This window comes from Otolemur garnettii, unplaced genomic scaffold, assembly GCF_000181295.1.
Source record: "Otolemur garnettii isolate 467f Iridium unplaced genomic scaffold, OtoGar3 scaffold00014, whole genome shotgun sequence".
Taxonomy (NCBI): domain Eukaryota; kingdom Metazoa; phylum Chordata; class Mammalia; order Primates; family Galagidae; genus Otolemur; species Otolemur garnettii.
Window position 1 is genome coordinate 25,270,277 of NW_003852409.1, and position 22,205 is coordinate 25,292,481.

The 22,205-nt window shown below is 40.8% G+C and overlaps 1 protein-coding gene across 1 annotated transcript in view; it reads left to right on the plus strand.

Moving 5' to 3' along the window:
* The window catches only part of MRRF (mitochondrial ribosome recycling factor), a 68,696-nt gene extending 53,833 nt beyond the window's left edge, over positions 1–14,863 (plus strand). Inside the window, exons 6-7 of the mRNA XM_012802430.2 lie at positions 5,452–5,611; positions 14,504–14,863. Coding sequence (XP_012657884.1) covers positions 5,452–5,611; positions 14,504–14,581 — 238 coding nt within the window. The 3' untranslated portion in view covers positions 14,582–14,863. The remainder of the gene's footprint in view (positions 1–5,451; positions 5,612–14,503) is intronic.
* The last annotated feature ends 7,342 nt before the right edge of the window (positions 14,864–22,205 follow it).

The following is a 22,205-nucleotide window of genomic DNA, read 5'->3' on the forward strand; positions in this document are numbered from 1 at the left end:
TGATTGCAGCCATCATTGTTGTTTGGCGGGTCCGGGCTGGGGATTCAAACCCGCCACCTTAGGTGTACGTGGCTGGCGCCTTAGCCTGTTGAGCTATAGGCGCCGAGCCTACTGTGTCATTTCTTGTTGATAAAAGCATTTGTGAATAAACTCTTTATTATTTGAATATGCTCTGGGTTCCCAGACCATAAATAACAACAACAACAAAGACAGCTTACATTTTCTGAGTGCTTATTCTCTACTACACTTTGTACTGGATGCTTTCCATGTATTATCTAAGTCTCCTAGTAACTCTGAAAGGAAGGTGCTAGTTTGTTTGGTTCTAATTTGTAACTCCACATGAAAGACCAGGGCTCAGAGAGTTTAAATAATTTGTGTAAGGTTACTCTGGCTGTAAGTGCCAGGCCCAGAAGTAGGGGTGGAGCTGAGCTTTGCAGCCCGGTATAGAGCACCACCCATGCTCCAGAACCCCTCTCTACATCCACTGGAGGAGTACTTTTTTGTTTAAGTCTGTTTTATAAATGGAGCCTTGCTTTTCTTTGAAGCTAGGGTTTTGTGGCTAAACAAGAATTTGAAACTTCCAGCGCTACAGAATATATTTGACCCTGATAGAACCTTTTCAACCTCATGCTCTCCCACCATTACAGTTCCCACCATGCTTCTTCTCAAAAGAGAATCATGGTTTCTTTCCTATCTTCTGTAGCTAACAAGTTACTACCCATCTCCAAGGCAGTTTCCAGAACTCAGGGCAGAAGAGTTGTACTTTCTGTATGTTCTTCCCATAGCAGGTCCATCCCTCTGTCTTAGCAGCAGTCATACTCGATAAGTAGTGGCTGACAGGTTTGTCCCCACCACTAGACTAAGCCTCTGGAAAAGTGGACCTGGCACAGAGTACAGGGGCTTAGCCATCAAGTTGGAGGGGGTGCTTGGAACAGGCTGGCTGAGCTCAGAAGCCTGGAATGTAAACTCTAGTGTGTATATTCACAGAACCCTGTGAATGTGAGGTGGAGATGATCAGATGTATTAATCACTGGTTTGGAAAGGAATGAAAATATTTCCATAATAGACAATATGTTTCTTTTCTAAAACAGACATGCCCTCATTCTTTCATGAGGAAGTAATTAAGTGTGTTTGATTAAAACATTCATAAACACTATCATTTATTCAAGGCTACTATATGCTGCTCTCTTTATTAGCACTTTATATCTGTTCTGTCTGCTATAAGGTGTCTTTTAATCTTCATTTTAGAGTTATGGAAACTGAGGCTTAGAGATATTAAGTACCTTGCCCAAGGATAATCAAGTTTTGTTTTTTAGGATAGTCAAGTTTTGAGTGATAGATCTGGGAATTAACTGGTCTGTCTGACTTCAAAAAAAGTGCTTCAGGGCCTGACTCAGTGGCTCATGCCTATAATCCCAATACTCTGGGAGGCTGAGGAGGGAGGATTGCCTGAGGTCACAATTTCAATACCAGCTGGCGCTAGAGCAAGACCCCACCTCTAAAAGTTGCTGGGTGTTGTGGCAGGCACCTGTAATCCCAGCTACTCTGGAGGCTGAGGCAAGAGAATCATTTGAGCCCCAAAGTCTGAGGTTGCTGTGAGCTATGATGTAATGGCACTCCACCAACGGCGACAAAGTGAGACTCTGTCTCAAAAAAACAACCAGTGTCTTGCAATTACACTAACTGCTTCAATCTTGCATTTTATTTATTTATTTTATTATTATTATCCCCCCCCCCCCCCAGATAGAGTCTTACAGTCTTGCCTGGGCTAGAATGCAGTGGTATCATCATAGCTCACTGCAACCTCAAACTCCTGGGCTCAAGCAGTCCTCCTGCCTCAGCCTCCTGAGTAGCTAGGACAACAGGCTTGCACCACCATGCCTGGATAATTTTCCTGTCTTTTTTATAGAGGTGAGGTCTCGTTCTTGCTTAGAATGGTCTCAATATCCTGGCCTTAAATGCTCCTCCTGCCTTAGCCTCCCAGAGTGCTAAGATTATAGGCATGAGTCATCACACCTGGCTTGATCTTGCATTTTAGATAACCTTTCAGCTCAACGCCCTGAACCAGCACATGTATACCCTTCTTTCTCTCAGCCCCTGCTGTGCCCAAGCATCCCTTTCTGCTTCTTGCCCCTCCTCACTCCAGTTCCCTCTCCATTTCCTTATAATAGCTTTGATTATTGCCTCTGTATTTGCATCCTGAAATGGAAATATTTTTGATATGTCAGTAATAATTGGGCACTATATATATAAAATGTGGAAACTTGTTAATAGTATGATAATATCATATTTAAGTTAATACCTGTAAAAAATTCCTATTATTAAGGCTAAATTACATATATAATGATTTTTTATAGCCTTTTATACTTAACAAGTTTTTGAGTTCCATTTTATATATTTTTTAATGTATGTTTTTTCCCTCTATTTAAAATATAACAATGTTGTGAAAAGAAAAGTTGGTTAGATAAAATTTTTTCTTTCATTCAAGATTTTCTAAACAGTGGGATACCTATTTCAAATTACATACAAAATGGAAGATTGAATTATTTTAATAAGGTTTATTTGGAGAAGTTTAAGAGGTTTCTTACAGACTTAGATTCATTTTCTGCCCCTCTTAGTATTTCAGCAGGATTAAGTTTTTCAGTCAGTGGATCAAGTTTTAATTTTCCTGCTCCTTCCTTATACTGACATATGCTTTGGCAGAACAAAAAAGAGACCTAAACATGTCAGCATGATTTTTGTTCAGTGAATTAAAAACCATAAAAGTAACAAGATCTGATCCAAATCCCTAAACTCCTGACATGGTGGTTTGGTCCTTTCAGTTCCAAGCTTCATATTACTTGCTTGGAAAAGCTTTCTGCCTGGAAGCAGAATTAACGGCAGCAGTGCATGATTTATCTGAAATAGATTATAAGGGGTAGGCAGCGCAGTGTAGTGGGAGGAATCAGGCCAACAAGACCTGGATTTGAATCCCAATTCTCTCACTCAGGGCACGGACAAGTCCTTTAGCATCTGTGATCCTCAATTTCCTCTTTGGAAACTGGGGTGTTAGCTCTACTTTGAAGGGTTATGAGGATCGATGAGGTAACATATTTAAAGTAATCGAGGTCATTTTTATTTTCAGAATACCTTCAAGTAGCTGAATCTTAACACAACTGTTCAATTGAGAGCTTATCCTTTCTGAAAATTTTTCAGTTTTTTTTTCACATCAGAGAAAATATCAGGTAGATGCTACTAAATCTTTAACAGCTGCTTCTTAACTATTCTACACTGAACTTGTACCCAGAATTTGGGATTGTACTTACTTGGCAAGAACCACATTGATTTAAGGGTTAGGAAGTATAAGCATGTCCATTTCAGGACCCAGCGGGTGAAGGCATCTTGTCATCTGAGATGAAGCTGGCTCTTGAGACAGGCCAGCCTAGCTTTGACTGAATTTGACTTTAGATAAGATACCAAACTCCTTTGGGCCTCATTTTCATAATCTGTAAAATGGGGTTCATGATCTTATAAGACCTTCCATGAAGCCTCTTTTCTTGTCACTCTTTGTTGTCTGTGCTCCAGCCAATTCCTAAAGTAAATCCCCCCCGACCCCCCCATGCCAGTGCTGGCAACTTGCACTCGTTCTTCAGATCCTAGTTTGGGTGTTAGTCATGATAGGAGGGGTTGTGCTGCAGTGACAAGCAGTTGTAAAATCTCTGAAGTTTATTTCTTGCTCATACTGTAAGATGAGTGCTGCTTAGTACAGTCACTGGGACCCAAGCTGATTGATGGAAGCTCTATCTCAACTTGTATTGCAATGAAGGAAAAGCAATCTGCCTCTTAAAACTTCTGTCCTGAGGTGACACGCATCACTTCTGCTCACATTCCATTGGCCAGAGTGAGTCATACAGCTTGACTTCAGAAGGAGTGGGGAAATGCATTCCTACTATGTGTCTGGAAGGATAAGAACCAGAATACTAGTGAGCAGACCTAACAACTACCTTATTTATTCCTGTTGATTCAGCCCACACATACCAATTTAACCCCATCCCCAAATTCCCCAGCAAATTTTACATTATTTTGTTTTTTTATTGTTATTTACCATTATCTAAGAATATCTCTTTTCAACAATACTCAATGTCAGCAACTAGTAAGTAAGTGAACCAGTTTACTGGGCTCTTAGGATTAAGCCACCGTTCATGAATGTAGGAGATATAGGAATGTATGTATCAGAAAAGATGGTCAGACTGGTTTGGAGGTTCTCTGGATATAGGGAAAAAGTCAGTCAAACCAGTTTTTCAGGTTCTTCAGTCCATAGCCGCAGATGTCATTTCCTCAAGAAAGTCTTCCCTTCCTGCACCCTCCTGGAACTCGCACAGTTCTAGCGAGTTAGCTGAGCTGCTCCTGCGTTCCTGTGGCACTCCATACCTCCCCACTTCTCTTACAGCTCTTGTTGTATCCTACTGTGAATGTCTCTTTACTTGTCTCTTTCCTTAGTTAAGCTCCTTAAGAGCTGGACAGAGGTGACACCCATCACTGTCACGTTCATTGTGATACCCCCCACACCAATACTGGTTTTGATACATAGTAGCCACTCAGTTTGTAGATGATAAAGAAAGGAAGGCAGGGTAAACTTCACTGGGTGGTTGTGATGATGAAATATAAAATAGAAACCATAATAACTGCCTCATATGGTTGTTGTAAGGGCTGATGTATCAAGTGCCTATCCCAGCAGTTTATCGTAGGCCCTCGGTATGCTCGTTGCTGCTAATGGTGAGGATGTTAGACAGCTCATGTTTATTAGGCCTTCATAATGTGTTAGACTCTCTCGTGGGTACTTTTTGGACGTTAACTTGTACAGTGTTTCTCATATGTTACCTGGGGATTCATACTGTATCTTAGCCAGTTTTGAGGTGATTGACAAGACCTTTTTCATAATAATTGTTAGGATTCTGGAGGTTGCTATTAATACTTGAGTGATTTAGAGATGATTGTTTCTATAGCACCATCATCACTCACTTGCATTGTTCTGTTTAGTGGGTGAGAAAGGGGTAGAGTCATAGCTAATAATTGATTCCCTTTTTTTAGTACTTAAAATGTGCCAGGGTCAGTGCTAAACAAATGGTTTACGCACATCCTCTCATTTAATCTTCTTACCATCACTTATGTGCTGATACAGTTCCCATTAGACAGACAGGAACTTGGAGAAAAGCAAGTCACTTATGCCTCTCATGAGAGGCATGGCCAGAATTGGACCCCAGGCTGGCTGATATGCCCTGGCTCATACTTTTAAGCAGTACTCTTACTGGCTGTCCTAGCCTGACTTATGAGGAATGCTTTTTGACCCTGAGCATGCCCATGGCCATGTGTCAGGACTGTGAGATCAACTGAACTGGTAGATAGAGTGATATTAAATTTTGATTTGACATATAGAATGATTTTGTTGAATGTTTTTTTGTCTTTTATCAGAGTAACCAGGGAGCACAGAGAAATGTTGGTGAAGCTGGCCAAACAGCACACCAACAAGGCCAAAGACTCTTTACGGAGGGTTCGCAGCAACGCGATGAATAAGCTGAAGAAGTCAAAGGACAAGACCTCAGAGGACACCATTAAGCTCATAGAGAAACAGGTACTTTTGTCAACAGTAGCAGTCATATCTATGTATCTGACACAGGGAAATATTTAACTTGTGTCTGAAGCGAGGACAATTATATGATCAGCATGGACTGTGTCTTTATTCTGGGCTTAGCTAGAAATTGGGAAGGATCCATGGAGGAGGATGAGATATTATTGACCTTTTACTATGTGCCAGTCTTTGTGCTGAACACTTTATATTACTTCATTTATTCTCCTCTCTACAAAACTGTGAAGGAGGTAGTGAAGAAACAGGTTCAAAGAAGTTAAAGAAGCTGGGTGCAATGGCTCACACCTGTAATCCTAATACTCTGGGAGGCAGAGGCGGGTGGATTGCTTGAGCTAAGGGATTGGAGACCAGCCTGAGCAAGAGCAAGACCCCATCTTTACCAAAAATAGGAAAAAAATTAGCCAGGTGGTGTGAAGAGCACCTGTAGTCCTAGCTACTTGGGAGACTGAGACAAGAGGATCACAAGGTGGCTATGAGCTATGATGACACCATAGCACTCTACCCAGGGCAACAGAGTGAAACTCTGTCTCAAAAAAAAAAAAAGCTAAATAACTTGCCCAAAGTCACTCAGCTGATAAGTGGTAGAAATGGGATCCAGACACAAGAAGGCTGATTTCAGAGCCTGTACACTAATGCTTTCCTCTCTGGTTTTCTAGTTGCGGAGAAACGAGCACTTAATGTTTTCAGTATGTTGAGTAGTGGTACCTGAAAACTTTTAGAGGAGCTATGGAGTAAAATAGAGACCAGGGAGAAAGGTATAACCATGTGTATAGAGGTGTGGTGATACAAAAAACATTGCTCAGTTAGATCACTGGGGTTTGAACCTAGGATGAGATAAGAGTGGCCAGGTACAGAAAGTCTTGTCTGAGGTTGAGGAGTTTTGGATTTTAACATGTCCTGAAGATCCCACATTGGCTGTACATGTATATCAGTCACCTATCGCCACAGTAATGCTATGTAAAAACCCCAAACTCAAAGATTTACAATATCAAAGCAACGTGTTATTTCTTAAACTCATTTCTGTGGACTAGCTGGCATATAGCTATTCTAGACTGGGTTTGGTGGGGTTGGCTCCAAATCTTGGATTGGGTTCAAATCTGCTTTATGTATCGCTCAATCTTTGGAAGTCAACAGGTTTCAAATGCAAGATATCTTTTCATGGCAACAGCAGATGCCATACGCATAGGCCCAACCACTTAAGCACATGTTAAATACCTGCTCTTGTCACATCCCATTGGCCAGAGCAAGTCACATGGCCAAGCCCAGTATCATTGATGTAGGGAAGAAGTAAATAAATATATTTATAGAGGTCTGGGGGAGGGAGTGAATGTTTGCTGAGCAATATCTAAGCTACCACAGTACCTTAGGGGTGCTTATACAGGTATCTGGGCTCCATTCACAGAGATAGAGTCAGTGAATCTGGGTTGGGAACCAGGAAGCGGCTACTCGTACACTAATGTTCTCAAAGATTTTTTTCAGACAGTGAGGAGATCACGTCTGTATTCATGAAAGATGACTATGATAGCCTGGTAGAAAACAGGTCATAGTGGGTGAGACTGGAGGCAGGGAGACTATTGCAGAAATCCAACCAGGAAGTATTGATGGCCTGAACCTGAGTTGTACCAGTGGGAAATGAAATAGGAAGATGAATTTATCAGTATTTAGGAGATACTTTAGTAATGTTTTACATAATATAAAGGGCTTGACAGGCCCCAAAGCCTCCTTGTCCACAATAAAAACCATTATTTTAGGAAGGTTGAACAGGAGTACAGGCAGGATGGGGAGTGAAGAGGGGAAAGCAACAGGCAAGAAGAGTCACTAGGGAACCCCTAGAGGAGCTGTAAATTGACTAGCTGCTCCCCCTCTTCTGGACAAACAGTTATAATGCTAGTTGTAGGCCAGCCACAGTAATCATGTGGGGGAGAATTTTAGGTGGATTCTTGAGTCCTGCTCCTACATATTCAGTAGGTCTTCTAGGAATGTTTATTTTTAAAAAACTCCCTGGGTAATTCTGCAAATGCACACACGGAAGGTAATGACCTAGAAACCTTATAATGCACCCCTGTAATGATACCAGAGTTAGAAAAAGATCGTTCTATACTTGATGTCCTGTGACCTTGGGGAAGTTACTTGACTATTTAGAGTCTTACCATTTTGTGAAAAGGGTTTGATAATTTCTGCCTTGAAGGGTTTCCCTAGGATGCTAGAAAGCACCATTACTGTACCTGACCCCTACACCCTTAAATTTCCCCTCTTGCCATCTTTCTGCTTTCTTCTTTGCCTCCATCAGCTAAAGAGGAAGTTTGTAGAGTAGGCTGGCTTTTCTGAGCACTGATCAGGCCTGACCCTAGTCCAGGCCCTGGCTCCAGCTAGGCCTGCTCCTTATCTGTCTCCTAGGGGATTTCCTCTCTACAGTTGAGTTTGCCTTTCATTGTTTCCTGGTGGTAAGCTGTGGACCTCTGGGGCCTGCCAGGCACTCCTCACTCAGCATGTCAGGGCATCTGCCACAGGGACCAGAGCCCACTGCTTCTTAAAAAAGGAAGAATGATCAGATAACTAACACTCTTGACAAAGTCCTTGCTGGAAGTCTTCACTCATTAGCACTGGTTTTCACCATCCTCTTCAGATTAGATTTTTTTCTACAGTGCTTCATACTGTTGATTATTACTAATTTTTCAAAGTTAAAATAGATCATTAGTTTTTCTGACACTAAACTAATATATGTTTATTGTAATTTTAAGAAAGGAATGAAATCATTGACATCTCATCTCTTAGAGATGACTATTAACATTTTAGTACAGACTTTCAGTTTATCCCTTTAAAAGCATGTATATAATATTGCAAGAAAAAAGAGCATACTGTTTACATTACATAATACACAGATATGTTTACAGTACAAAAATATTCATTAAAGATAATACCATTTGAATATTGATTCTAACCATTATTGTTAATAACTTTGTCTATTGTCTTCTGGTTAAAAGTTTGAGCAGGCACATCTTCAGGAGATAGTCTTGTATATGCTTCTCATTTATTCTTTTTTCCTGTCAGAAAGCACCAAACTGAAGTTCTGAGTGTGTGTTTTTGCTTCCCCTCCCCCAAATATAAATAAGGCTGCAGCTTATTGTTGCTTTACTCCACAGTTTTTAAAAATTTGTTTATTTTGTTCTTCATTATCAAAGTAATGTATGCCCATTGTAGAAAATGTAGAGTACAAAAGACTGTTTAAAAAATGGGGAAAAATTCATCTGATAATCCCACATCACAGAGGCAACTGTTCTTAACATCTTAGACTATTTCTTCTTTCTTTTAACTGTTTAGTTTTAATATGATTGAGGACATATATATATACAATTTTGAATTCAACTTTTAATTTTTGGTCTGGCATTAAAGGCATTAGCATTTTCTCATGTCTTATAAAACTCTGTAAACAACCATTTCTAATGGTTGCTAAGCAGTTCATCTTGTGGTTATACCCTTGACTCACTTTCATAAGCCCTCTTTGTGGACATTTAGTTTGTTTAAGCTTTTTTGTTATGATAAGTAAGGTTGCAGTGAATATCTTTACATATAATTCTTTGTTGAGACGATTTCTGTAGGATAGAAGTCCCACGTGTAGAATTACTACACAAAGGGAATGCATATTTTTAATGTTCTTGATATATACTGCCTAAATCACTTGCAGTATTTTTAGAATGTATTTTTTTTTGAAGTTTGCCTTTTCTAACCCCTAACACTTGAAACTAAACTATAATTTTAAATGTGAGCTTAAAATATTGCTTATCTTGAAAGTATTGCTTTTACTTCCACATTCTATAGAAAAATTAAGTTCTTTGTATAAATTTATACTGTTTTTTTGGAGTATAAAATGGCAGCATACATCAAAATGTATACGTTTCTGATTCAGTGACTTAAGAACTTATCCAAACTAAAATGTCAAGAATTTTATCTATAGGGACGTTTGTTGATGTATTATAAGAGTGTTTAATAGTAGAAAAACAGAAGCTGTCAACATTTCTGACAGTGGGAAAATAAATTGTTTTACATTCTTTGGGATCTATATAGAAAGACAGTTATAAAGATATTTTATAGACATGGTACTTTTTTGTAATTTTTTTAAAAAGGTATATAACAGTATTATTTCATTTTTATAAGGAAAAGTTACATTATACAGGGTTGGTAGCTTATCTAATCAAAAGTTTAAAGTGATTATTTTAGGTGATGGGATTATGAACAATGTCGATTTTCTCTTTGTGAGACTTACTTTCTCTCTCTTTCTTTCTTTCTCTCTCTCTTTCTTTCTTTCTTTTCTTTCTTTTCTTTCTTTTCTTTCTTTTCTTTCTTTTCTTGTCTCACTGTGTTGCCCTATGTAGAGTACTGTGGCATCACAGCTCACAGCAACCTCCAACTCTTGGGCTTAAGTGATTCTCTTGCCTCTGCCTCCCAAGTAGTTGGGACTACAGGCCCTCACCACAACATGTGGCTATTTTTTTTGTTGCAGTTGCATTGTTGTTTAGCTGGCCTGGGCAATGTTTGAACCCCCCAGCCTTGGTACATGTGACCGGTGCCGTAATCACTGTGCTACAGGTGCCGAGCCTTCTTTTTTTATTTCTAATTTTCCAAAACTTTTTGAAGGTGAGGTCAGATTTTTAAAGACTTTATTTTAAAAATATTTCTTTCATCTTTGATATATAAGAATGAAATGATTCAGTTGTAGGTCTTATCCCTGTAGGCATGTTTGACCCTGAAACTGCCTCAACACTGCACCACTTCCTAATCCCCAGCCCAGGCCAGCTTTGCTCAAGAAAGACCATCATCTTCCCACTTAGGACTCTGACATCTGCCAGCCTGCTGTTTCACCTTCGCTTTAGTTTGCTATAAATGGTCCGGCTGAACATTAAAGCACTTGGCAGAAACCATCAGTAACTCTGGCCAAGATCCTTTCACTGCTGCCTTTCTCTGAGAAACAGAGCTGCTCTGAAGTGAGCAGAGCTGGGTGCTAGTGGAGCTGAAGAAGGGGAGGGCTCCTGGGTGAGGCAGTGGGTGTTCCAAGCCAGGCCTCAGGAGTGATGACTTACATGCAGACATAGTCTGTGCTCCTGCCCTTCTCTGTCCCTGCCTTTCATTTTCCTGAACTTGTAATGGCAATGTGATGATGGTGACGATGATGATGTTATAATCTTTATGAGGCAGCATATTGTAATGTAAAAGGTTCTTGCTTTGGAGTCAGACAGTCCTAGATTAAAATCCTAGCTCTTTTGTGTATTAGCTGTTAAAATTAGTGAATAATTTCTCCTCTTATGGATGGAGCCTCTGTTTCACCATCTGTAAAGTGGGAGCAGTAGTTCTTGCTCACAGGGTTGGTATAAAGACCAAACAATGCAGCATACTTAAAAATGGCAAATATGGTTGCTGGTCCTCAGTAATTATTCACTCTATTTATTCATCCTGCTCCTCTCTTCAGTCTTGTGACTTTAGTGATCATAACACAGCATGCCTTGACTGAGGAAAGACTAGGCCAGGTGTTGTTTCCTTCCTCCAAAGGAAATAGCATCACACTGGCCCTCAGGGCATTAAGTTCTTGGCTCAGCAATACAGTCTCAGGCAGATCAGTTGACTTCCTGTGCCTTGGTTTACTCCTTTGTAAAATGGGGATGCTACCTGACCTACCTGCTTTATAGAGGTTGTGTGAAGTGGTTGGATTTAAATGAAGTTACAAAGGGAAAAACAGGTAAAATTAATGTTCATTAATCAGGTGGGATTAATATTCATAATATGTTGGCTCAGCGCCTGTGGCTCAAGTAGCTAAGGCGCCAGCCACATACCTAAGGTTGCGGGTTCGAATCCCCAGCCCAGGCCTGCCAAACAACAATGATGGCTGCAACCAAAAAAAATGGCCGGGCATTGTGGTGGGCCCCTGTAGTCCCAGCTACTTGGGAGGCTGGGGCAGGAGACTCGCTTGAGCCCAGCAGTTGGAGGTTGCTGTGAGCTGTGATGCCATGGCACTCTACCCAGGGGGATAGCTTGAGGCTCTGTCTCAAAAAAAAAAAAATATTCATAATATGTTAAAGGGAGATAATATAATTGTATTTGTGTGTTGTGAGGATTATGTGCACCAAACAGTGCATGTGGGTGGTGCCTGTGGCTCAAGGAGTGGGGTGCTGGCCCCATATGCCGGATGGTAGGCCAAAAACCGCAAAAAAAAAAAAAAAACCAAACAAACAAACAAAAAAAACAACAAAAACCAGTGCATGTAAAATTTTAGTTTAGTGTCTGGCATATAGTAAGTAGTAAGTAGAAGCCATTGGTAGAGGTGGTGGTGTTCATCATTATTTTGATGTCTGATAATAATGGAAAAGATAAACTTGCAAGCAAGACTGTCCCCAAGGGTACTTTGTGCCTATAATATGATACAAAGTTAATATTAAATATTTTCATTGATTAATTGGAAAAGAAGTCAGGAAGTGATAGTAAAACTCACAGTAACACAACTGGTATTTGTATAACAAGTAACCAGTTTAAAGTGTGCTTTTAACAGCTCTCTGAGGAAGGCACTAGTATCCTCATTTAATAGATGAGTAAACTGAGACTCAAAGTGAGAAAATGGCTTGCATGTATTCACCTCACTGAGAATTTAACCCAAATCCTATATTATCAAATTGTTACCCTAGGTATTTTCCCTTTTCCTATCTGATACTAGTCCCCAAACTAGCATCAAAGCTATTTTTCCAGAGGAGGCATGTAGCCCTCATTCCTGGCTGTCCCAGGCAGGCAGCCAGCCTGCACATGCTGGAGCACTGCTAGGCACCATACCACATGCCATGCGAGTTAGCTACAGGGGGCAGAAGCATCTCAAAGGTTTGTAGCCAAGCTGCCATTCTGAGTCCAGCCACCTTTCCAGAGTATCTGGCAGCCCCAGGAGCTTTGCTTTTCCAGCTGAAAAGTGCACAGTTGTTGCCATGGTGAGAGTCTGGCTGCACCTCTGCCTGGCACCAATTGCTCCAAGTCCTTTTTAGTTTTTACCCTAAATGTATTTTGTTTCTAATTCCTAGCCAAGGCCTGTGGTCTGCAAATACAGATGTCAAGCAGCCACTGTGCTGCTTGCTGAGCACGCAGTTTGTGGGCCTCACACTGCTGCCTTCAACGCTTCCTGCCTTCAGTCCCATTTAGACACAGGAGGAAGGCTGCAGTACCTATTAAATTGTTTTGCTTCGTTTTTCATTCTTGAAGAGAGTACATGTTAGTTGTAAAGAATTTGAAAAATCTAGGAACATACAGAAAACTTTAATTATTCCCTTGGTAAATATTTCCTGAGAACTTGTTGTGTTCTAAGTCCTAAGCTGGATGTAATAGGTATAGATGTGAATAATACATTTCTTATCATCTCATTACTAAAAGGTAACCACTTAATATATCAGTGAGTTTCCTTCCAGTTTTAAAAAATTTGCTGTTTTTTGTTTACGTGCCCGTATTTCAGAGGTCATGGCTCCTACATCTATATGTAATTTTGTATCCTGCTGTTTCCCTAAGTCAAGTAATATCAGCATGTTTCTATATTATAAATTCCCTAAGTAATATCAGCATGTTTCTATATTATAAATAATACTTTGAATCACTATTGAAAAAGGATTATTTTCTGATTATAAAAGCAATCTATGCTGGTTATAAAATGTTCAAACATTTCAGAAATATATACTAAAATGTTATTTGTATTTATATCCTATACATAAGAAATACTTAACTGTTTTTAATGACTATATGTATTCAACTATTTCCCCATTAAATAACTTTACATTTTCTGATATTTCATCATTAAAAATAAAGCTGAGGTAAATATCTGTAGTACTTAAGAAAATTTTTCAGATCTTGTTTATGTGATAATTTCCTACTTGAGAAATTTTGGGGTGAAATGGTATGAATATTTGTATCAGTTTGAAGTTTTTCAGTGAAATATGAGCTTATCCATTTTACCATAGTTTACACCATTGAATATTACTATGAAAAACCACAGCATTAAAATTTGCTAACTATGATAGCTGAATTGTATCTTATTTTAATTTACATTTATTCAATGTCCATCTAATTTTTCACATTTTTTAACTAGATGTATTTCATCTTTTTTCCTGCTTGGCAATGGGGAACTAATATTCTTCTTATGAATTTATATGAGAGCGTCATATAGCAAGGTGTCTGAGGTATAGGAAGTCCTAGAGGCACATTAAAGGACAGATAAGGCTGGCTTCTCTGTATTGATAATAGATAAGAATTTTGGGTTGTGGAATCACACTACCATGGATTGAATTTTGTCATTGCTACTTTCTAACTTAGAACTTGAATAAGTGATATAACTCTCTCAGTTTTCTTATCTGCAAAATAGGGATAATGGTATCTATCTCATGGGGCTGCTATTAGGAAAAGATTGTATATATAGGTTCAGTGCCCGTAGCACAGTGGTTATAGTGCCAGCCACATACACTGAGGGTAGTAAGTTCGAACCCTGCCTGGGCCAGCTAAAAAACTGCAAGAAAAAAATAGCTGGGCGTTGTGGTGGGTGCCTGTAATCCCAGCTACTCGGGAGGCTGAGGCAAGAGAATCACTTAAGCCTAAGAGTTTGAGGTTGCTGTGAGCTGTGATGCCACAGCACTCTAGTGAGGGCGACATAGTGAAACTCTATGTCAAACAAACAAACAAACAAAATAAGAATGTATATAAAGTTCTTATATATATAAGAAGTCCCAGCCTGGCTGGGACTCAGTTAATGTGAACTTTTGTCACTATTATTATTTCTCAGATAACCTCTCCATATTTCTGGAATATTTGCCCCCCTACCCTTTTCCAGCTCCATTTATCAGGCTGTTTCATTTTGTATTCTTACAGATCAGCCAAATGGCCGATGACACAGTTGTAGAGCTGGACAAGCATCTGGCAGTGAAGACCAAAGAACTCCTTGGCTGAGAGACCTACCAGGGACCAGCAACATTCTAGAGCATGGAGTGGGTAGCAGATGGGCATCCTCAGCCCCCATCCACACGTAAGGCTGGCATCACGTGATCAATCCTCGTGAAGCCCGGCCTTCCAGCAGAACACCCAGACTTGTTCGTTCTCTTCCTCCTACCCCCTACTCACCCATTCTGCTCTGGGCCCTCAGTCTGGATGATCTCATAGAATTATCTGCTACTGGAGAAGAGTCTTTTATTTTTTTATTTTTTTGCAGTTTTGGCTGGGGCCCGGCTTGAACCTGTCACCCCTGGTGTATGGGGCTGGTGCCCTACTCCTTAAGCCATAGGCACCACCCTGGAAAAGTCTTTACTTGGGTGTTGGCCTTGATTGTGATGTTGCCAAGGGCCTAGGACCGTTGGCAAGCCTAGTGCTGTCTGCTCCTCATCTCAGGAGCCTCTTTTTATTTAGGCCCTATCCACAGTTTTGAACTGTGCTTGAACTGACATGGGCCTTCACCTGTGACTGGACACCTTTGCTAGAGGCCCATTTTCACCAAACATTAAAATCTAAATAAATTGAAAGGAATACCAACCACTAAAGAAAGGACAGTGCTGGTTGGAGTTGATGATCTCTGAGGACCTGCATATGAAGCAACCGGAGCAGTCCTTTTGCCTCTGGGTCATGTTCACATGTTCACATTTCTCTGCCTGGCCAACTCTTCCACCCTCACCTAGTCACCTCCAGGTCTTGACTTGGATATCACATCCTCTGGGAAGTCTTCCTTTCCCATCTCACCTGGGACCCCTGATACTGGCTTTCATAGCATTGTCTACTGCTCGTATCTGAACCCTAATTATTCTTTTTGCTAATTAGTGTGTATCTCCTCAGAACGTGGCATAATGCCTAGAGCATAGTAGGCATTCATATGTTTGTGCTGTGAGTACATTTCACATAGTAGCCACCCAACAAATTCTGGCTTTTCTTTTCTTTTTGGTCGTAATGCCATCTTCCTATGATTTTCCACACTTGTCCTTGTCCTCGTGCTCAACAATTACCTGGTAATGAGATACCGTTTACTACTTGACATGTAAGTGGCTTGTCATGACTCATCTTTGGGTACTGGGTTAAATTAGGTTTTTTTTTCCCTCCAATTATTTTGTGTTTGTTCACTCATTCATTCATTCATCCATAATAGACATCACGAGTTAAATATAATTCTAGGCCTTATTTGTCATCTTTACAGTAAACTTGAGAGGTGGGTCTTATCTCCGTTTTACAAATATGAAAACTAGGACTTGATAGTATTAGGCAACGTACCTACAATAACAAAGATGATAAGTGGTAGAGGGTTTTTATTTTTCATGATCAGGGTCATTTACAGAGAGGAGAAGTTTCTTGCCCAAGCTTTCACAGCTAGCAAGTGGCATAGCTAGGATTCAAACTGGGGCCTGATTCTAAAGCCTACGCTCTGCCCTCTAGTGTAAAAAGAAAAAACCCAAACTTTTTACGTGCCATCACACTCAACATGAAATGCCAAGCAATTTTCCAGTGGACACCACTAGGTAACCTATAATTAAATTCGTTCCGATACTATCTGTCTGGAAAATAGTGTCATATCCTTAGCCCTCAAACTGCTTCCACTTTCAATGCCAATCATGAGTCTGGGCCACCCATACTTCTGACCAACCAGCTAAAAACCAGGGTTCTTGGCCCTTCCTTGGGTTTGAGCTTGGAGAGCTCACAAAACTCAGAGAAACACTTCTACTGGTTCATTATAAAGGGTACAGATGGAACTGGGCATGGTGGTTCATGCATGTAATCCTAGTGCTCTGGGAGGCCGAGGTGGGTAGATTGCTTGAGCTCACAAGTTTGAGACCTGCCTGAGCAAGAGCAAGACCCCATCTCTATTAAAAATGGAAAAAGCAAGGAAATAGGATCTCTTGAGCCCAAGAGTTGGAGATTGCTGTGAGCTATGATGCTACAACACTCTCTACCCAGGGCAAAAGAGTGAGACACTGTCTCAAAAAAATAAACAAAAAAACAAACAAAGGGTACAGATGAACAGACAGATGAAGAGGCGTGTGGGGCAAGGTCTGAGGAGGGAGCACAGAGCTCCCATGCCTTCTCTGGGTTCTCCACCTTCCCTGTGCTTCCATGTATGTAGCAGCCCAGAAGGAACTACTACATCCTGCTGCCTCTGTTAGCATGTAGTGAGCACTGACTGTTTGGCAGGTACTGTACTGTGTGCTGGGAACACAAAAATGGGTAAGACATATAACGCCTGTATTTGAGGGGTACATAGTGCACTGAACTAAATTGCTATCTATAATGCCTTGGGTGGAAAGGTAGAAAGTTCTGCTAGGTGTCTGCCTTCAAAATGGAGCCCACTTTGGTGGCAGCAGGGCCTGGCTCAGTTCTTCTGAAGTAGCATCCAACGTCTCTTTGCTGTTTAACTCCTCCACCTCTTGTGCTAGAGGTAATAGAGTTGTTCTCCTCTCTCTGCATATACTGACAGAATTTGCTGTGAAATAGCTAGTGAGGATTCAAGGTCAAAATTAGGTCAAAGATGAAAGAAACTAACACAATCTTCTGTCCTGCTTACCTTCAAACCTCATTCACCAGCCCTTAGTGGCCATAACAAGATTTGAAGTCAGCTAGGAGAACAGGTATAGAAATAGCAATTAGGGGGCCTCCTTTGGGGGTAAGCCACATGAGGGGCTTGGCAACAATCTTTCAAGAGTGACCGAAATCCCCCACTCACTGCAAATGTGCTTCTCAAAGATTCAGGATTTTTTAATAAACAGAGGAAATGATAAATTATGTTGTAACTCCACTCCAAAGGCATTTGGTTCTTAACAGCCAAATCCTCTGTAGTCTTTAAATAAACAAAAACTTATTTGGTGAACAGACGGGGGAAAATGAAAGATTTTCTGTACTTGGTTTCCACATGTCAACAATTTTTCTCCTGTGTGTTTGTTGGCCAAAGCTGTATCTCATGATAAATGAATAAAGGAAAACCTCAAGCCCAGGGCAGTCAGACAGCTCAGCAAATGGCTTTCAGCTGATTGCTCTATTTCAGTTGACATTTATCAAAGAGTTTCTATTACTCTCTGTGTCAGGCTGCAGTGGTGGCAGGGACAAGAATGAGACTACCTGTTTGGATATGCTGAGTAATGAGTAATGCTGGAGCAATTCATTCTCTCTCTCCTGCAACTCCTCTCTCTTTCAAAAAGAAAAGCTGGAGATGGAAATTCTCACACTTACCAGAAGACTTAACCACTTCTGTTCAACAGCTTTTGAAATCCCATGAAAAATTCAGGCCAAAGACAATGAGAACCTTTTTTCCCTTTTTGTGTGTATGTATGTGGGTGGATGGGGGGTTTACAAAAGAAACTGGAATATAAAAAAAAATTTTTTTTAAACCTCAGATGCTGAGCAAGGTGGCTCATGCCTGTAATCCCAGCACTTTAGGAAGCCAAGGTGGGAGGATCATCTGAGCCCAGGCGTTTGAGGCTGCAGTGAGCTAAACACCACCACTGCACTCCAGCCTGTGTGACAAAGCAAGACCCTGTTACCTTTATGATTAGGTGTGTATCCTTCCAGACTTTGTGCAGGTATAATTTTTTTATTTTACAGACAACTGTTCCTCCTGCTTCAGCCGTCTCAGTAGTTAGGACTACAGATGCTTACCACCATGACCAGCTCATTTTCTAAAAATATCTTGTAGAGGTGGAGTCTCGCTATGTTGCCCAGGTTGGTCTTGAACTCCTGGTCTCAAAGCAGTCTCCAGGCTTGGCTTCTGGTATTCAGTTTGTGTGTGTGTGTGTGTGTGTGTGTGTGTGTGTGTGTGTGTTTTGCAGTTTTTGGCCAAGCTGGTTTTGAACCCACCACCTTCAGTATATGGGGCTGGCACGCTACTCCTTTGAGCCACAGACACCTCCCAGTAGTCAGTTTTTTAAAAGGAAGGAAAGAAACTATTTTGTTTGTAGTCTGAAGTTTTCTTCTTTCTTTTCTTAACCCCAGACCAATTAAGGCCATCTCTCCATATACAATTTATTCTTTTGTTGCAAGTTAGTATTCCATATATGGATCTACCATAAGTTATTTTACTATTACCCCATGACACTGAAGAAAATAATTTCAAATGCTTTGGAAGATGTTTATATTTAAAGATGATTTTTTAATAGGGGGAAAACCCCTATCATAAGGTTATCTGGTGAAGTCTGGTCTTCTCTCAACCTCCGACTGACATTTATTAAATCTCTACTGTGGATGAGGTACCATGCTAGACCCTTTACAAATGCTGCTTGCTACAATTAATAGTTTTTGGTGTAAGTATGATATTACTACACATATTAACTGTGTTTACATGTGAGAAAACAGATTCAGAAAGGCTGTTTAACTTGGCAAAGGTCACACAGCTGCTGAGTGCTAGAGCGACGTTTCAAACCTAGACCTGACTTTGAAGTGGGTCCTTGGTGTGCTTTGATTCCCATGTCTTCGCTGACCCCTTACTCAAAATGGACCTGACATGTCACCTAATGTGAGAGAAGCAGTTTTGCTTTCATAAAACAGTGAGTATCTTAATAAAGGGCTACATGTAAAACAACATAGTGCCTGGCACACAGTAAACACTGAAGAAACGGTAATTCTAGAATATATCGGAGAATCAGGGAGCAAGAGAATGACCACCAAGTAGTCAATAACAACAACAATGGTATTTTCAGTCTCAATAACATTTCTTGGTGCTTTTTAGTTTTCAAACTGCTTCTACATCATTTATCTCATTTAAACCACTGAGTGAAACTTTACAGTTATGAAAATTCTATGATCGTAAAATTTCATATCTTCAAAACCGCTTATCGAGGCTTCCTTTTGCTCTAATAGATGTTCGGTTTTCATGATAGGTATCTGAAAAGGTGTTTTGCTATTTGGGGGGTACAGTTCTGGAGATATATATATGGGAAATGTAGGTAATAGATTATTCTGTGTAGGTTTTCTGTATTCTTATTTTCCAACCCTTCAATAAGTCTTGGACTGAAAGTAGCGTGTTTCAGTCTCCTGCTAGTAACATTTCTGCTGCTGCTTTAGTTCCTATAATTTCTGCTTTATGAAAGTGCCGTTGTGTTTTGTGCATAGCTATCCAGATTTTTACATCTTTACTTCATTCAGGACTCTCAGTCTGAATTCTGTCTCAAGATCAAAGTTCTTGCTTTTTGTTCACATTTATTTAGTGTATGTTTTCTCATTTATTTTTAGCCTTTCAGAATCACTGTTATAGGTGTGTTTCATTTTTAGCGTTGAATTTGTTCTTTGAATCATTTTAAAATACTTTTCTTTCTTTTTCTTTCTTTTTTTTTTTTTTTTTTTGGTAGAGACAGAGTCTTACTTTGTTGCCCTTGGTAGAGTGCTGTGGCATCACACAGCTCACAGTCACTTCCAACTCCTGGGCTTAAGCGATTCTCTTGCCTCAGCCTCCCCAGTAGCTGGGACTACAGGCACCCACCACAACGCCTGGCTATTTTTTTGTTGCAGTTTGGCCAGGACCAGGTTTGAACCCGCCACCCTCGGTATATGAGGCCCTACTCACTGAGCCACAGGCGCCGCCCAAATACTTTTTTTCTTATTTTTATTTTTAATTGTGGTAAAACATACATAACAAAGATTACCATCTCAACCATTTTAAAGGATACATTCAGCAGTGTTAAGTACATTCACATTGTTGTACAGCCGATCTCCAGAACTCTTTCACCTCAGAAAACTGAAACTCTGTGCCCATTAAACAACTTCTCATCACTCCTCTTCCCAGCCCCTGGCAACCCCCATTCTACTTTCTGTCTCTGTGACTATTGAATAGTGACTATTCTAGGAATCTCATATAAGTGGACTCATATAGTATTTGTCTTAGGGAGACAGACTTCTCTAGAATGTCAGAGAACCAGGGAGCAAGCAAAAGAATCTGGTTTGTGTTATTTGGCATCATGCCTTCAAGATATATCCATATTGTAGAATGTATCAGAATTTCCTTTATAAGGCTGAATAATAATCTATTTTATGTACACATAAAACTCCTTTTAATAGGTGGCTTAAGCTCATTTACATGATCAGTTAAACTCGTTTTTACTTCTTCTGTCTATTCAGTGTTAATACTAAGTGATTTGGTGTCACAACCCGCAGCAGGTTAGGGACTAGGAATTACATTGAGGAGAAGGGTTGCTTCTGCAGAGAATTTCAGTGTTTGTTAGATGAACAAGTAAGTGATGATCCCTGTCTCTCTCTCTCTTTTTTTTTTTTTTGAAATGAGGTCTCACTATATTGTCCAGGCTGGACTTGAACTGCTGAGCTCAAGGGATCCTCCTGCCCCAGCATCAAAAGTACCTGGGACTACAGGTGTGTGCCACCATGCCTGGCAATCTAGGTCTCTCTTTGTTTCATTTCCTCCTCTGCTGTTAAGTTAGATCAACCTGAAACACACCCTTTACCCTGTCACTCTTCTGCTCAGCCACCTTCAGTGGCTCCCCATTCCCTGCTGAGTTATGTAAGCTCTTCACATCTGCAGTCTGGGCCAGATGTATCTCTTTAATTGTGATATCTCTCTCACAACTACCCGGATACAACCAGTCCTTAACTTAAATGAAATTATTTGCTTTTCTGAAATTTTCTCTTTTCTCCCACCCCCTTTTCTTAGGCTCTTTGCCTCCTGTGAAGCCCTGCACCACCCAACAGGCCAAATTTATTTAGCCTTCAAAGCCCTTCTGAGTCCCGTGTCCTTCCTTAGACTCATTCCTGTATTTATCTTGATGCCTCCACTCCCTAGGCCTGCATATACCCATTGAGCATCTCTACTTGGACAGGCCTGGCACATCTTGAATTCAGCCACCTGGCCTCGAATACACACAGACCTGCTGTCCCTCCTGCATTTACTCTCTCAAGGAAAGTCCTCATCATCCATCCTGGGCCAAGCCAGGGCATCAGGAGCCACTTTGCCTCCCTGTCCCTTACCACCTCATCTAATAAGTTACCGGGTCCTGTTAAGCCTCCCTTCAAAGCACCTCTCCTTTCCTTTCTGGGCACAACTTGGAATGGTCCTTACCAAGGAAGAGATGTGGCAAATGTCCCAGGCTGGCCTTACCTAGATCTTTGAATGCTTGGCCTGACCTCAGAGGCATGCAACCTGGGCAAGGAAGTTCCCAGCTCAGTTAGTCCCTGCATCCTCTGACAGTGATCAGTGCTTGGGAGAGCAAGAGTTGAAGAAATGTTTGTCCAATTCTAATGGGCCTGCTGAGTCTTCACACAAATGAAGTCACATTTACATCAGTAGGCCAAAGTGTCTATAATTACCCTCATCTTGTCCAAAGGACCTTCAATCTTACTGTTAAGTCTGTCTCAAGAGTTACTGGACCAGGCTTGAGCTAAGGCACCAGCCACATACACCTAAGGTGGCAGGTTCGAATCCAGCCCAGGCCCGCCAAACAACAATGATGGCTGCAACCAAAAAATAGCTGGGGCGTTGTGGCGGGCAACTGTGGTCCCAGCTACTTGGGAGACAGAGGCAGGAGACTCACTTGAGCCCAGGAGTTGGAGGTTACTGTGAGCTGTGATGCCACGACACTCTACCCAGGGGGACAGCTTGAGGCTC